At 46.8% G+C, this 15,219-nt stretch overlaps 2 protein-coding genes across 12 annotated transcripts in view; one reads left to right on the top strand and one right to left on the bottom strand.

The window, feature by feature from the left end:
* The window catches only part of NUMB (NUMB endocytic adaptor protein), a 92,078-nt gene extending 88,662 nt beyond the window's left edge, over positions 1–3,416 (top strand). For 10 of the 11 annotated variants that reach the window (XM_041460157.1, XM_041460158.1, XM_041460159.1 and 7 more), the window contains one exon: positions 1,465–3,416. In XM_041460157.1, the coding sequence (XP_041316091.1) occupies positions 1,465–2,186 (722 nt within the window). In that variant the 3' untranslated portion in view covers positions 2,187–3,416. Of the gene's footprint in view, positions 1–312; positions 457–1,464 lie in introns of all 11 variants that reach the window. The other variant, XM_041460166.1, reaches the window with a different exon arrangement.
* PAPLN (papilin, proteoglycan like sulfated glycoprotein) overlaps positions 3,214–15,219 on the bottom strand; it is a 50,646-nt gene continuing 38,640 nt past the window's right edge. Inside the window, exons 20-27 of the mRNA XM_041460154.1 lie at positions 14,408–14,545; positions 12,915–13,039; positions 12,007–12,145; positions 10,459–10,596; positions 9,686–9,813; positions 8,999–9,107; positions 7,525–7,700; positions 3,214–6,983 (exon numbers count right to left, since the gene is read on the bottom strand). Coding sequence (XP_041316088.1) covers positions 6,808–6,983; positions 7,525–7,700; positions 8,999–9,107; positions 9,686–9,813; positions 10,459–10,596; positions 12,007–12,145; positions 12,915–13,039; positions 14,408–14,545 — 1,129 coding nt within the window. The 3' untranslated portion in view covers positions 3,214–6,807. The remainder of the gene's footprint in view (positions 6,984–7,524; positions 7,701–8,998; positions 9,108–9,685; positions 9,814–10,458; positions 10,597–12,006; positions 12,146–12,914; positions 13,040–14,407; positions 14,546–15,219) is intronic.

Here is a 15,219-nt window from a genome sequence, read left to right as displayed (position 1 = left end):
CTACTGGTGAGCCATATCTCTTCCTTATAGAAACAACAAATTTAACTTCAGTCAGTCATCAGAACTCAAGGCCTCCTAATGGACATCAAAATCCACCATCCCATGATTCTCTTAACAAGTGTTGGCTTGGTGAAATGAAATTTACTTCCTGTATTGACTGTGTGTCCAGTTTGGCTAATTCACAAACTCCTGTCATGTGGAAGTGTCTAGAAGTGTTGTATGTGGATAGGTATGACCTGGCCCACTAATACTCCAGTCACGTGCATGCCTTGCATGAATTAATCGCACTGATGTTGTCTGCTCCCATTTTAGTTAATGGCACTGCCTCTGCCTTCTGTGTGCTTGCTGCTAAACCATCCCAAGCTGCTGTAGTGTCCACAGCTATGCCAGTTCGTGAAACCAATCCTTGGGCTCATGCTCCTGCTGCTAATACTGGAGCTGCAGCCGTGGTCGCTGGTAAGACTGGAAGTAGATCCGGTGCATTGCTATAAGAACTTGGATCAAAAGCATAATTGAGCCCCTGAGACAATTGTCAGTGCCACTTTAATGGCAAGTGGAAGGAACAGGAACAAAAGCTGGAAGTAGTAGCGTTTTGCACGAGTGGATGGAGGGAAGTGATGAACTTGCTGGTGCTAGGTCTGTAACCTGGACTGATTCTTACTTTGGCAGCATTTTATAAAATCAGTGCTTGAAAAGAAAGTAATGAAGTTGTATGCAAGCTTGTGTGTATATAAGGAAAAGAATCTGTGTGTACCCAAAATAATTTTTGTGTTCTTTTCACTAATGTACATAAGGAGGGATTAAGTTGGTTGCTTAGAGGTTAATTTCTTTTGTTTATTAAGTTTGGTTTGTCGCTCCAGACCATGTCTGCACTGTGTAAGGTGAAGCGGTCACCCATGTGGGCACATGTGCTAGAAGGCTGCAGCCCGAGTTACTTCATGTCATGGTGTAAGCGCCACTCCACGAGAGAAACTAGAAACTTCACTAGTGAAATAGTAGGTTCTGCTTGGCCTTGTAAGAGCACCAGACTTTGTCTGTAAAACAGTTTCTTAGACCTTTGTGTTCCAAGTCTACCAGTCCTGAGCTGTGCATTCAGAAACTGATACTTCCCAGTTAGGGGGATTAGTGATTATGGACTAGATCATTGCCACCAAGTTATGAGTGCAGGCAGCAGCTTTCCTGCATCCCCTAAAGTCTTAGATGTCTGCTATGAAGAAAAAAAAAACTCTAAAACTGCACTTAAGTGAAGAAGCGCTTACCTGCCTCGTCTTGACGAATGTCTTTCTAGAACAGAACAGTACAGTGGATGAATAAAGATGTTTCCAATGGTGGGAGCATCTTTCAGTCATGTCAGGAGGAGACCTGTGTGTTTTTGTGTATACCCTCCAGTCTTTCTAACCAATAAAAGGATGAGGAGTGGGAGGAGTGGAAATATTAGTGACTTGCCCATGCTTTCCTTCCCAGGCACCGAATGGAGCAGCACCTCCTCAGGTGCGGCCTCACCGAGTCTCTTCCAAGGAAATCACAGACGTACTCCCTCAGAGGCAGACCGCTGGTTGGAAGAAGTCTCAAAGACTGTCAGAGCCCAACAGCAGCCAACCTCAGCCCCAGCCCCACAGCCACTGCTCCAGCCTCCTCCTGCAGCCCCAGCCTCCCAGTCAGCACCAGCCTTCCCAGTCAGCACCTTCATTGCGCCTCAGCCTGTGCCGGTGGGCGTGGTACCGCCCATGCAGCCAGCATTTATTCCAGCTCAGCCCTATGCTGTAGCAAATGGGATGACCTATGCAGCCCCAAGTGTCCCTGTGGTTGGGATCACACCTTCCCAGATGGTGGCCAACGTCTTTGGTACTGCCAGCCACACTCCAGCGGCCCACCCGCACCAGTCCCCCAGCCTGGTGAAGCAGCAGTCGGTCCCTCAGTACGACAGCAGCAGCAGCAGCGCCACTGCCAGCCCCTTCTTCCACCCGCCCGCGCAGCACAACGGCTCCGCCGCCTTCAACGGCGTGGAGGGGGGCAAGTGGGCTGCCGAGGACAAGCATTCGCAGCCCCCCGCGCCCGCCCCGCAGGTCGACCCCTTTGAGGCGCAGTGGGCGGCTCTGGAGGGCAAGGCAAAGCAGCGCACCAACCCCTCCCCCACCAACCCCTTCTCCAGCGACCTACAGAAGACATTCGAGATCGAACTCTGAGCGGTCCTGTGGGGGCGGATAAATTGTACATTAGGCTAGAGGGATAAAGGGAGCAGAGGGGACTGTTTCTGATCAGTTTGCTTTGATAATCCCGACGGTCCCTTGAAACAAAAATGGGTTAGAAAGAGGGAGCAATTATGGGGAGGATGGAAACACACAGAGAATTTAATGTGCAGTTCTTAAAAGGAATCCTGGAGCCACCCCAGTCTGCGTTCCCTCCTCGCTTGGAAAGCTGGAAGTCAAATGGAGTGAAGAAAGGCACCCAGTCCCAAAGCCTGTTCTGCAGAAACATCAATCATCTCACAGAAGGGAAGGCAGATGTTTGTACCTGTGTCCTCCTGATGCCCTGCAAGCCCTGGGTGTTCCCCCTCAGGGAGAAATTGGGTAGGGTGGGGGGTGGATATGGGTGGGATGTTGTCACCTTAGCAAAAGCTAGGTTTGTGGAAAAAGTTGAGCTTCCATTTTGAGTAACAAAGTGAATATTATATGTAAAGAATAAAGTAAAGCCAAAATCTTTATTTTTATGCATTTAGAATATTTTAAATAGTTGGATATTAAAAGCTGTATGAGTTGTAAGTAATCTTGCCAAAGGTTAAAAAACAAGGGGGTTGGATGTAAGAAATTGTACATAAGATTGATTTATCGCTGATTCTTATAGTAAGTAATATTGGGGGGGTGGAAAAAGGGGCTCTAGCTTGTTCTTGTATCTGTTCATTGTAAGTAGCATATTGCAACAACAATCACAACCAATAAGTCATTATATCGTAGTTTTAAATAAAGAAAATTAAAGAACAGTATTGTCATGGTTTGAAAACCATGGGGAGAACTTACTGTTTTTTATTGGAATCAGTCTACATATTCTATATAGTATGGATTTTTTTCCTTTCATATATTGCTGCAGTTTCTTTGTCTTAATCTATTGGTTCTAACACTACTGTGACAACTTACTGTCATCATATCTACATCCCGGGGCTGCCTGGGAATCCATTTTATGTTTGTTTGTCAGTAGTTCTTAGAGGTTTTTAACTTTGGTTTTATTTTTTCCCATTGATTTGTGAAACCTTGTGGTTAAGGCTGCAGCTGGTCCAGGTTCTGCCTCTGGTGACTTGTGAAAACCATCTCATTTTAACTTTACTTTTAAACTTTGGCCTTACAAGCAAATGTAAGTTATATATATTTGTACTGATGATTTATAATCTGCTTTAACAGAAATAAATGTTGGTGGTAGAAGCACTGTCTGTGAGAGACTTATTTCCCATCCTAACTCAGTTTCAGCATTTGCCCTTCTGGGTATCTTCTGTCTTTGTAAGGTGGATGTGGATGAGCACTGCTTGCTGACCTAGCAGCTTAAGAACAATATCTTAACACATCTCATTTTCTACAACCTGTTAGGTTGCACTGAACTTCAACACTGAATTTCAAAATATCCTTGTGATGCATAAACACTTCAAGCTCTAAAATAGAGGCCTTTACTGAAAACATCAGATTGTGGGTTTGCAGGGCTGTATTTTCTATCACGGAATATTTACAAAGAGACAATTCAGTTACATTCGGTAATGGCAAAAAGGAAATCTCTTTCTTTCCCCTGCTATTAGAAAGGGCCATATGAGATGATGATGTATGTTCACCTCTTTTCTGTTCTTCCAGTGAGTGGATATCTGCCCTGTTAGTGTGACTGGTTCTTACCACATTCTTATGGGCACCACGTCAGTTTCGACACAAAGAGAAAAAGTCAGACTCCATAACCTGAAGGAGAAGAAACACTCCCTTTGTTGGCCCTCAGATTTGAGCTTGCCAGCAGTTTCCATTTTCAGACAAGTACAGTGAGTCTTACAGTGACAGTCTAGAAAACTACAACGTGTGACATTACAGATTCTTACCTGTGTTCAGTATGGTATGAATAGTAATGCAAACACTCCCTGTGGGATTTGAGGTGGTGTCAATGCTTTTTTCAGCTTTCAAAAAGCAAACAAGTATTTATAAACATTTATAGTAGGAAAGAAAGCAGTTATGTATCTTTCACAGTAAGGGCCCCAAGATGAAGCTGAAAATAGCCCAGTATAGCTACACCCTTCTCCTGCCCTGGAGATAAGCACTTCCTACAACCCATTGTTTAGGGAAGAAAATGAACATCTTGATTCTCACATAAAAAAAGTAAACCTTGAGTGGGTGGTTATGTGGTACTACAGAGAGGGAGAAGCTGATCTTGTCAGAAGAAATGCAAAGATCCTTTAGTTAACCTGATGGCATGGATTTACAGCAGGGAGCTGCCTGCCTGTCACTCCCACCCTTACTGCCGTGGTTGTGCAGCTGAAAGGAGGTCAGTGTAAACTCTCCACTAGCCAACGCACTTCCAGTGTTAAAGTCCTGCCCATCAGCAGGCACAGGGCTGTTACAGCCCTCAGGAGTCTGGAGAAAGCACTTCCTGGCCCCATCTTACATAGCCACAGAGTTTAAATGACATCTGACTACACAGGATATTTAAATATTCTAAAAATAAAGCCTCTGACATCTTAGAAAGGGATTTTATAGAACTGGCTACTTACTCTGGGACAAAAAGGTCTGACACATCCACAATCCACTTCCAACCATGCTCCTGAGCAGAGCCTGACTACCCCTTGACGCCACACGTGGAACAGAGAGGGCTTCAAAATGACTGGAATTTACAGAGTCTCTGATTAGTCCCTGGTCTCCAAAGGCAAAAATCGTATCATATACTAAAATGGTAAAATATCTTATAGACACACAGAGAAAAAGGTGGTGGTCTGAGCTATTAAATGGAAAAACATCTACAAACACAAGTGGATGTTTTCAGGACCGTCTCATTGTTCTTAAATATCCAATTATTTCAAACCTTATACTGTAGTGCCTGCCCTGCATTCCAGCAGAGGAATTTTTTCCCTAATTTCCCTAACTAATCAAATTAAAGGGTCTTAAATGCAAAATAAGTATTTTTGTCTCTCCTAGCGAACAGAACTTATCAGACCACAGAAGGACCCAGCCCCAAATAGCTGTGACTGTCACCTGTCTCTCCAGTACTGCATTGCTTGTAGACTTTGCCGTTTGTTCACATCCTAGAGCAGCCTGTTCAGTCCTGAACCACACCTGTGCTGATTTAACTGCATTTCTTAAAAGCCTTAAAGTAACACAAGCAGAAGACAAAAGTAAAAAAACCCAATCCTCCATCCCCCCAACCAAAATGCCAACATCTACACACCCGTTTATACCTACATCTATGCAAATAATACATGGGTAATGTTGCTAATAATTATGATCAACCCATCCACGTCTAGAATGAGGAAGAAGAGGACTGTCAGGGCTGATGCTGGGGTGGAACAGTAGTGTGGAGGCTGTAAAAGAATCCTTTTGCTCAAAAGTAATTCCATTCTGAGATACTGAAGACACCCAAGGCCTTTCCTGGTTTAACATGATATAATCATAATATAATCTCACCTCCCCACCCCTAATGCCTGAGATTTTCAGAGCTCCAGATGCACACATGTTGACACTCCATTTTGATCTTGAAATGAAGGATGCTTTTCAGCTACAGCTCCTCTGCATCTGGAAGTCCTAACTTGTTAGCGTGTAGCAGCAGGCATCAGCCAGATCAGCAGAGCCAGGCTTTCCTGGATTTAACTGAGACTAGAGCAGATCCTTGGGAGGTTTGTTCTGGCAAGTGAAATGCCCCTACACACGTATTTCTACGTGTTTATTATTAGCCCCTGCCCAAACTCAGCACAACGTCAGAACAGCACAGTTCCAGCTCAGGGGAAAAAGATTACCTGCTGAGCCTTCCTAGAATGAGTGCTATTTAAACTGCAGCAGCTCAGGACAGGTAACGGTGTTGGTGTGTTCATCTAAATTACCCCTAGGAAGGGCTAAAAGCAGTTTTCTATTTTGTATTAAGCTTTCTGTGAAGCCTTTCTTCTTCATTTCACTCCAAAGCTGATTGCAGCCAAGTAGAAACCAAACTGATCCTACTAGAAATTTGTCTAAGGACTGCTGGAATAAAACAGCTACAGTATAAAACAGAACTTCCATTACAGCTGCATCCTGAGAGCCAGTAATCTCCTAGGACCTGAACACTAATTTTATATGCATCAAGCAGTTTCTGGTGGCCAGAGTCCTTTGCATTTAGATGGAAAGTGCTCCACAGGAGCACTTGTTCAGCAATGCTCATTGGAGGAACAAATGTTCATGGCTCATTAGTACTTCAGCTGAAATGGTTCAGGCCCATCTTCAAACACTTCAGAGATTATATTATTTTTAAGAGCACTTCTCTCTTGCTTGTATGAAGAATTGGTCTCTCCCTCTTTCATGCTGGTCATTTGCCTCCTCTAGTCGCATCATCCTTACATCCCTACTATTATCTGGTTCCTGTGAATGACAGCAACTACTCTTAAGAGATGGATTAGGTACAACAAGGCATACAGGGGAAAAGGAGTTTACAATAAACCTGAGGGTGGTGGGTCTCCCCCCTCTGAGCATTTACACTCACTACACGCTGTTCAATTCACCCTCTTGGGCTTTCCAGCAGGGCAGAGTTCCTGGAACTGTCCCATGCAGTAAAAGAACAGAGTTGAGACTCCAGTCCTGTCATCGGTCACCGTGGCGGTGGCTGTCACCCGCGGGGGTGCGGGGGGCTGCCCTGGGGGCGGTGGCGAGCGCAGCTGGCACAGCAGAAGCTGGAATAGTACTCGTTACCACAGAGCTGGGCCTGCAGGATCAGGTCGCAGTTGGCAAGGTGGGGCTGGTCCACGCACTCTCTGCTCGGGTCCACAATGTGACTCACAGTAGCTGCAGCCAAGCAAAGGGTGAACCAGCTGTAAATTTATCCTCAGATTGCTATTCCATCCCAAAAGACAGCACTTTCCCTCTTCCTCCACACCACCAGTTCTAAATTTAGTCCAACATCAAGAAGGAGACGATGAGTTTCAAGATGAAACAGACACCTCTGGTGAAATACAGGAGGAAAATGCAGTTTCCAGGGAGAGGAGAGACTACCCACCCTCTATGTAAAGATAGCTGGATGGTGTCAAAAGTCCAACTACAAATCATGCAACCAACTATTTGGTCAAGCAACTATGGCGTTTTGGCCTCAGGAAGTTAATTAGGTTCCCAGTGCCCTGGTTAGGGGGTGTTTCCAGCATCCTGCTTTTATGTCCATGGAAAGCAGGGCTCCTGAGGCAGCACAACCCAGAGGCTCCTTCTGGTCCCCAAAGCCCAAGGCTGGTGCTGGACTGGCACACACAATGGGTGCGATAGAGGCCAGGGGCCGGGCAGTAAACTGTAGAAAATCCGAAGGCTGGGAGAAGCAGGAAGGCTGGGCAGTACTCACTGCTAGGCCGGCTCCTCAGCACCTTCACCTCCGAGCTGGCACTGACTGAGCTGCTGCTGCTGTAGGCACTGCATGTGTAGGATCCCTCGTCAGCCTCTTGGACATTCCTGATAGTCAGGCTTCCATCCTGGGATAGGTGGATGTGGTGCCCATCCCCCCGCATGGGAACTCCGTTCCTGTGGTAAAAAACAAAATATTTCACTATTGCCACCTATGGGTGCTAAAAGAGCTCCCTGTGCTCTTTGGAAAATGATGTTCTGTGAAAGGGGTGAATTTTTACAAGTTCAGCAGGAAGGAAGAAATCTTTTGCACAACCTGGCCCTGCAGCTGGGTGGTAACATGAGCCTGAGCGAGTCTGCATCCGTTGCCCAGTGTCTGCGTGGGAGGTAGCTGAGTCTGTGTGCTCTGTGCAAAGACATTGCCCTTTCTGCTAGCACACATTCTTGAGGTTTGAGGAACTAAGAGAAAATCCAGTGTGCCTTTCCCTCTCTCCAGGTTGTGGTCTGGCAGTACTTGTTTGGCTGGCTTTGATAGCAGCGCATATTGCTTGATGAGCATACAGGGTAGTGAACAATGTGTCCTCTTTCCTCTCCCTTTAAAAGTTTGGTTAAAAAAACCAGCAAGATTGTGTCTGTTTAGTTCCTCCTGGAATAATCTGTGCCCAGCAGGAAAACTGCTTGAATTGTGAACTCCTGGTTACCAATGAAAGAAATTTGTTTCACTGAAAAGGGTTTCATTCCAGCTCTGAAACATGCATCATTTTGTTAGGTCAAATACCAAATTTACTTATAGAAGAAAAGCACTGTGTGTGAGATGGCCCATTTCAGTCCTAACCCTTGGAATTTCAACATTTACCCATCCATCTCTCTGGATAGTTTGTAAGAAGGCTACAAAGCAGAACTGATTATTTTCAAACAGGAAAAACAACCCTCACTAAACACTTGCACAAATTCAGAGTTTCCTGGTAAACTATCAGGATAAGAGGACACAGCTTTTCACTTTAAAATGCTTCTAAATCTCCTTTGCTCCCATTGACAATAAATGGAGAGAACTGTTGCAACAGGAAGCTGGGAAAAGAGGGCCTAAAATGTCTGTCACAATTAGGCAGAGAAGGTTTTTTTTTAAAAAGCAACTAAAGCTTTTCCTCTGATTACTCATTTTCATTAATGTTATTTTTATGTCACTAGTTTTCCAGCACAGCCCTTCTGAACTCCATGAAATCCTAGTTTAATGTCTGATTTTCTCCTTGTTTGGTTGGAACATGAACTTGATGACCCCCACACCCCTCCAGGGATCTTGCCCAGGATTTTTGGGTAACATCCAAGTTGTTTTAAGAAAGGGTAGGTGATACTAGTTGGGGCTGATAACTGTGGTCTCTGCCATACCTGGCAGGCACCCTGCACTAATATTTGGAGGGTAAATTATGAGGTTTGGGAAGAGAAGGAAAGGGAACTTCCATCTCACTTTTGCTCACCTTGACCACCTTATATTCACATTGTTGCCAGTCACTGTACAATGAAGTTGAGCAGTCCCTCCCTCAGGTACCGTGATGCTTGGTAGAAGACCAGTGATCCTCAGCTCTCCTGGGCCGGAAGAGAAATCATCACTAGCAGGGGGACAATGCCACTCTTCCCCTGGGAGTAGGAGCATTCCCTAGTGGGAAAAGTCCAACACATCCCATAATAAGCTACAAGCCCCTGGGCCTTGAAACAGCATGTTTGAGGCTGTGCCATTGCTGCTCTAGGGAACATGGATTTCCTAGGACTTTGGCCCAAGAAAGGACAAGTAACAGAGGTCTCAAAGAACCTTTTCCTCCAGCTGGACACATGCATATGACATGCACAGAAGAACCATCTCCTTAGTTTCTCTTGCTCTTATACTCACCCCACACCAGTGTCCCAGAAACAAGGCCCTGAGAGTCACTCTTACTGTGCTGTCAATCCCCTTTTCCCAGCTGCTTGGAACACCATGATATACAGGGCACATGCAGATGACCACTGGGTAAAACAACTCATTCTTCCCTTGCCCTCAGGATGCCTGTTAAACTCTAGGCGTGAAGCAAAGAGGCACGGCCAGCAATGGAAGCCACGCTGGCCCTGCACAGCCTTCCCTGTTTCCCACTCCTGTGCACACGAGCCGGGTGTGCTGCCACCCCCAGTACCTAGAGGCCGGAGCAGGACGTGGCGCTGGTCACGGTCACGTCCATTGGAGGCAATGCAGGTGAAGAAGCCAATGTCTTCCGAGCTGACCCGGCTGATCACCAGGGCCCCGTCCGACTGCTGCCTGTGCCTGGGGAACAAAGGCAGCACGTCCCTCAGCCTGTGCTTGGGTCAGCATGGGACTCCTGAGAGCCAGCAGAGGTGAAGCTAAGCCTTGTGCACAACCTTGTAGTACCACTGAGCAAAGATTTAAATGCTGCAGGGGTTGTAATGCAACCCTTAGTCCTCAAATCCCAGCACTGATACTATAAGACTCTGGGAAAACTTGCTGCTAGAGCAGATTTCTGGGAGCAGAGAGAGGGGAGAGCAGCACCGGTAGCTGTGGAAGTTCACTGCAGATGCCCTGATCTCTCCCTGCTGTGAACCTCTGCCCTTGCTCACTGACCAGCTGGTTTTTGGCAAATTTGCTAGCCATGTGTTCTTTTTCTGCTAACCTTGTAGCTGAATAAATTTGAGCCCTGCTTCACTTGTAGACCCTGTGTCACAGCTGTTCCCTCAAGGGTTCAACGTTCAAAGTTTCCATCTAGGAGGGAGGGAGGGAGGGAAGACAGGACAGGCCAGCAGTATGGCCTGGCCCTGATGGAGGAAGCTGGACAGCATAAAGCCAGAGCCTTGCTGCATAGCCAACAGCTCTGTTCTCTCAGAGAGGAGACAGGGAAGGAAAAGCAAGGAGGAGGCTCTCCTCATGAACGGTTGGAGCCACCTGGGAGCTCACCTGGGAGAGGAGAGGGGCTGCCCATCTTTCTGCCACTCAATGGTGAGAGCTGGTGATGCTTCCACTGTGCAGGGCAGTCTGACTCTCTCCCCAACATTGGCCTCCACTACTGTGGGCTCACTCTTATCCATTTTCAACCTGCAAAGTTCACAAGCACAGCAAAAGATGTAGAAACTTCTTTGTTCAGCATTTGACCTTCAGCACGAGGCTTTATCAATCACAGGCCTTTTTTTTTGCCTCCAATGGTAAAGGGAGGTCTCTGTACACCCATGAGAGCTCTGATGCTTGCCATTAGCAACATTCACTCCCAAGATTCAGAAAAGAGCAGCCTCTATAAAATCCTGCTCTAGTTCAGCACAGCTTGGTGCTGCACTCCTGTCAGCCAGCTTATTTTACAGACAGCAGCCCTTATAACAACCCTCTGGATAACAGCTGAGGAAGCATTAACAATGTGAACACATGGCAAACAGTACAAAGTCCTAAAGAGGGCACCGAGCAAGCTTCCCCTTGGGTGCTTATCTAGCGCACAAAAATGAGCCATTTTAGGGTGTGAAGAGCCTATTGCAATCACCTTACTGCACAAGGTCCAGGAGCTGGTTGTCCACTTCGTGCAGCAGAAAGGTTGAGGTCATGTCCTCACAACACTCATCTCCTCATGTACTTTGCTGTCTTATAACTACAGCTAAACACTGTCTTAGAAGGGAACTAAACCATGATGTTCCCACAGTTAAAGAAAACGTCATCTACCCTACCCCCATTCTTTGACCTGAATTCTTGATCTCAAAAAATAAAACCAAAGAGCCTTAATTCAATGTTCTTAATTCAATGAATCCCTTATTACTGCTTTTAGGCAGAAGCAGCTAAGGAGATTGCTGCAGAGTTCAGCAAATTGGCTGGGTTTTAGGCTGTAAACTCAAAAAAAGAGAGAGATCAGATCATGGCCCTGTTTAATCTGGAATCCCAACATGCTTCATTTAAGGCAAAAATAATTTGTCCCCCTTTATTTCTGTGGGGCCTAGAAGCAATAAAAAACCACACAAGAAGCAACAAAAAATGCCAGTATATGAGGAGACAGTTTTGGGTCAAACTGGTTTGTTCACAAAATATTTAAAATTAATTAGTGGAGGATGAAGGAGCTGAAGTTTTTTTCAATATACATATGTCTATTTTGTGCTAGTTAAGCAGCTCCCATTTGCTTTGCTTTTTTCAGAACAGGTTTCTCTTTCTGCCTGCACTAACATGAACAGTTCAAGATGCTGCCTCAAGACTTCTTTTGTTTGAGCCCAGCTCCTTTGCTGCCAGCTTCCCTGTGCATCTTTGCTCAGAGTATGCTTCTTTCAAGAGATCCTTGGGGAGGACAGAAGACAGCTTGCGACTGGGATCTTCTCCCATTCCCGTTGTCAGCAGTTCAGTACTGCATGCTTCCCAACTGTGCCCTGGAACAGCTGACCCGGGACCTTTCCAGTCTTTGGCTTTTCTACATGAAGAGATGCCATATGGCTCATCAGCTGGGCACGGGGGACAAACTGTTGCTGTAGGTGAACCTACCTGTACGCGAGCTGCTGACGCACAGAGGAGCCGGCTGCCTGCACAGGCTGCCTGCCTCTGGATAACGCTCGGCGCTGCTGATCTGCCTCCTGACGGGCCCGGCCTCGCTCACCCTCGGCCAGAACAGCGCTCTGGTACTCTATTCAAAACAAAATGCCATATGTGAATAAAAGGACACTTCTTGCTGTGACCTCTTGCGTAGGGTTTCTGTGAGCTTGGGAGAGCTTGCTGAACTGGAGCCAAAGAGCCCTTCAGCCATCTGCTTTTGGCTGACTAGTGCAGTAAACCTGCGCTCTCTACTAATGAGAGTCATAGACCTGCAGGCAAGCAATTTTAGACTCCTTTTCCTCCTCTGTCAGTGAACATGTTGCAACATCCCTTAGGCCACAGCGCCTTCTGCCCCATGTGCCATTGCTGTGACAAAGCACACTTCAGAGATTGAAGGCTACAGGGTGCCTTTCTGGCTCATCTTTTGAGACTTGTCTTTATTTTTTTTTTTTTGGTTTTGTTTCTGAAATAAGGCACGTTTTTCAGAACAGGGAATTATTTGTTATCCAGCAGTACCTGTTTGGGCACAACACAAAACATAAAAATGCACCAGCAGTTATGTTTTGGATCAGGAGGCAGCTGATGGCTCTCAGGGAGAAAGACATACTTGCTGTGATAGAAACAGGGTGGGTTGCAGGCAAGCCACAACTGCATTTATGGGGTGACACTGCAGGGGAGAAAGTATTTTAGGGCTAAGGCTTTATCATGAGGTAACACCAAAAGATGCCCTGCTGCCTCCACGCTCCCTCTTGGCAGCAGAGGAAGTTTCCTCCCACAGCTGGCTTTATTGAGCCTGTGCTCAGTAACCTCCATGAGGAGCCCTGAGTTACCTCTCCGGTCCCGAGGAGAAGATAATTCACCTGTGATCTGCAGCTGAATCTGTCGGCTCTCTGTCCTCCCGTCAGAAGTGAGGCACGTGTAGGTGCCAGCGTCCTCGGGCTCGACGTGGCTGATCACCAGGGAGCTGTCGGACTGGTAGGTGTGCCTGCAACACGTGGGGAGGCTGCCTGCCCTGGCACCCACAGCAACCCGCCAGGGAACAGCGGCCAGCCCAGGCTGATGTTACGCAAACCATCCCCACGCAGTGCCCTCCCTGGCTCAGAAAAAAACAAAACCCAGCTGACCACAGGCAGGTCACAGGCAGGGAGAAAAACTGCAGCAGAAAGGAGGTCAGGAACAGAAAGGAAAACTGAGATGGAAAACAGGGAACTGCTTTCAGTAACTCTCTCCCATAAGGAGGCAAACTGCCCTTCCAGGGGGGAGCTTGAGTCCCAGCAGTCAACTGCAAACAGAAAAGAATAACTGGGCTTTTCTTAACTGCAATTTTCATAACACAAAAGGACTGACTGGCTCCAGACAGACTTACTGGAAACAGACTTCCCAGGAAAAACAGGTTTAAAAGTAGTTTAAAAAACAACTGTGCCAGAGATTTTCAGCCAGAGGAACTCTGGGTTATTAGGCTGCAAGTTTCACACCCAACTACAGGCTTCGTGCTGCCCCAAGATGAACCCAAGAGAAGCAATATTTTTCTGCATCACTACCCACATCAGCTTACACCAGTGTTATGGGACAGCACTTGCTCTGCCCCATAACTCTAGCCCACACCTCATTACTGGTGCAGACTGTACCTGTTTCTGCTATGCACAGAGCAGGTGGACAGTAGATGAATATGGGGGCTTTATTTCTTTTTTTTTTAAAAAGTGTGCTGGTTGTGGCTGGTATAGTGTTAATTTCCTTCACAGTAGCTGGTATGTGGCTGTGTTTTGGATTTATGCTGAAAACAGTGTTGATGGTTTCACTACTGCTGAGAAGTGTTTACACCAAGTCAAGGCCTTTTCTGCTTCTCCCCCCCCCCGCCAGTGGGCTGCGGGTGCTCAAGAAGCTGGGAGGGGACACAGCTGGGACAGCTGACCCTGACAGACCACAGGGATATTCCATACCATATGGCATCATGCTCAGCATGTAAAGCTGGGGAAAGGAGGAGGAGCGGGGGGAGTTCGGAGTGATGGTGTTTGTCTTCCCAAGTCACTGTTATGTGTGATGGGGCCCTGCTTCTCTGGAGACAGCTGAACACCTGCCTGCCTGTGGGAAGTGATGAATGAATCCCTTGTTTTGCTTTGCTTGCACCCAGGGCTTTTGTTTTATCTTTTAAATTGTCTTTATCTCAGTCCATGGATTTTCTCAGTTTTACCCTTCTGATTCTCTCTCCCATCCCACCAGGGGTGAGTGAGCAACTCTGTGGGGCTGAGTTGCCAGCTGGGGTGAAACCATGACAGTCCTTTTTGGACTGCATATTTGGCACTCTGCCCAGCAAGGAGCCCATCTGCTCTACAATGAAGGGATCTGAGCTCACCTGTCAGAGGAGACCGGTCGGCTGTTCTTCATCCACTCCACTCTGGAGAGTGGGGACATGTCTGTCTTGCAGACCAGCTGGATGTTTTGTCCCACTACTGCTGTCACAAGAGGGGGCTTGCCTTCCTCCAGGATTGTTCTGAAAGAAAAAGTGATTCCATTGGCAGTTCTTCTACCCTCTGTGTCCTCTCATGTGACTCTGGATGAGTTACAACCACAAGGCAAAGCAGGACCAGCTGCCCATTCAGCTTTGAGCAGATGCACTAGGCAGCATGGGGAGCCCTCTCCTATAGAGGAAAGGCTGCTCTGGACAGAGTGAATGCTACAATATCTCCTGGAAGAAAGCCCTGCAACTCCTCTCTTCTGAAGGAACAAGGTACAGCTCAGAAGACAGACAGATCCAGTGCAGATATGTTTAGATCTAGCTCTACACACTCTTGATTTTCAGGGTAACACTGTCTGGATCTTGACCCAAAGTCTGCATCTTAAAAGTCTTCCCTAGAACAACCCACTGCTGCTCTATGCTGTGCTGAGATAAAGGCTCTGAAGTCAGAGTGTCAGCTAAATTTGTTGGTCAGAACAAGAAGAACACCTATGGATTCTCATTTACAGTGTAAGAAGGCCTCCCAGACAGAGATCCCAGGATTCTGCAGTCTTTTCACACATGATACTTCAGTGCTGTCAGAGACCAGGGAGTGTGTGAAGAAAGAGACAGCAGGTAATACCAGGGCCTGAATGACAGTGACTTGATTTACCACAGGGCCACATGCGTAGCTAATCCATCACATGGTATCCCCAGTTAGCTAGTCCCAG

The sequence above is a fragment of the Pyrgilauda ruficollis genome, unplaced genomic scaffold (genome assembly GCF_017590135.1).
Source record: "Pyrgilauda ruficollis isolate IOZ18807 unplaced genomic scaffold, ASM1759013v1 scaffold14, whole genome shotgun sequence".
In the NCBI taxonomy this organism is placed as follows: Eukaryota; Metazoa; Chordata; class Aves; order Passeriformes; family Passeridae; genus Pyrgilauda; species Pyrgilauda ruficollis.
Note: the sequence above shows the minus strand (reverse complement) of the source record. Positions and strands in the feature narration are given on the sequence as shown.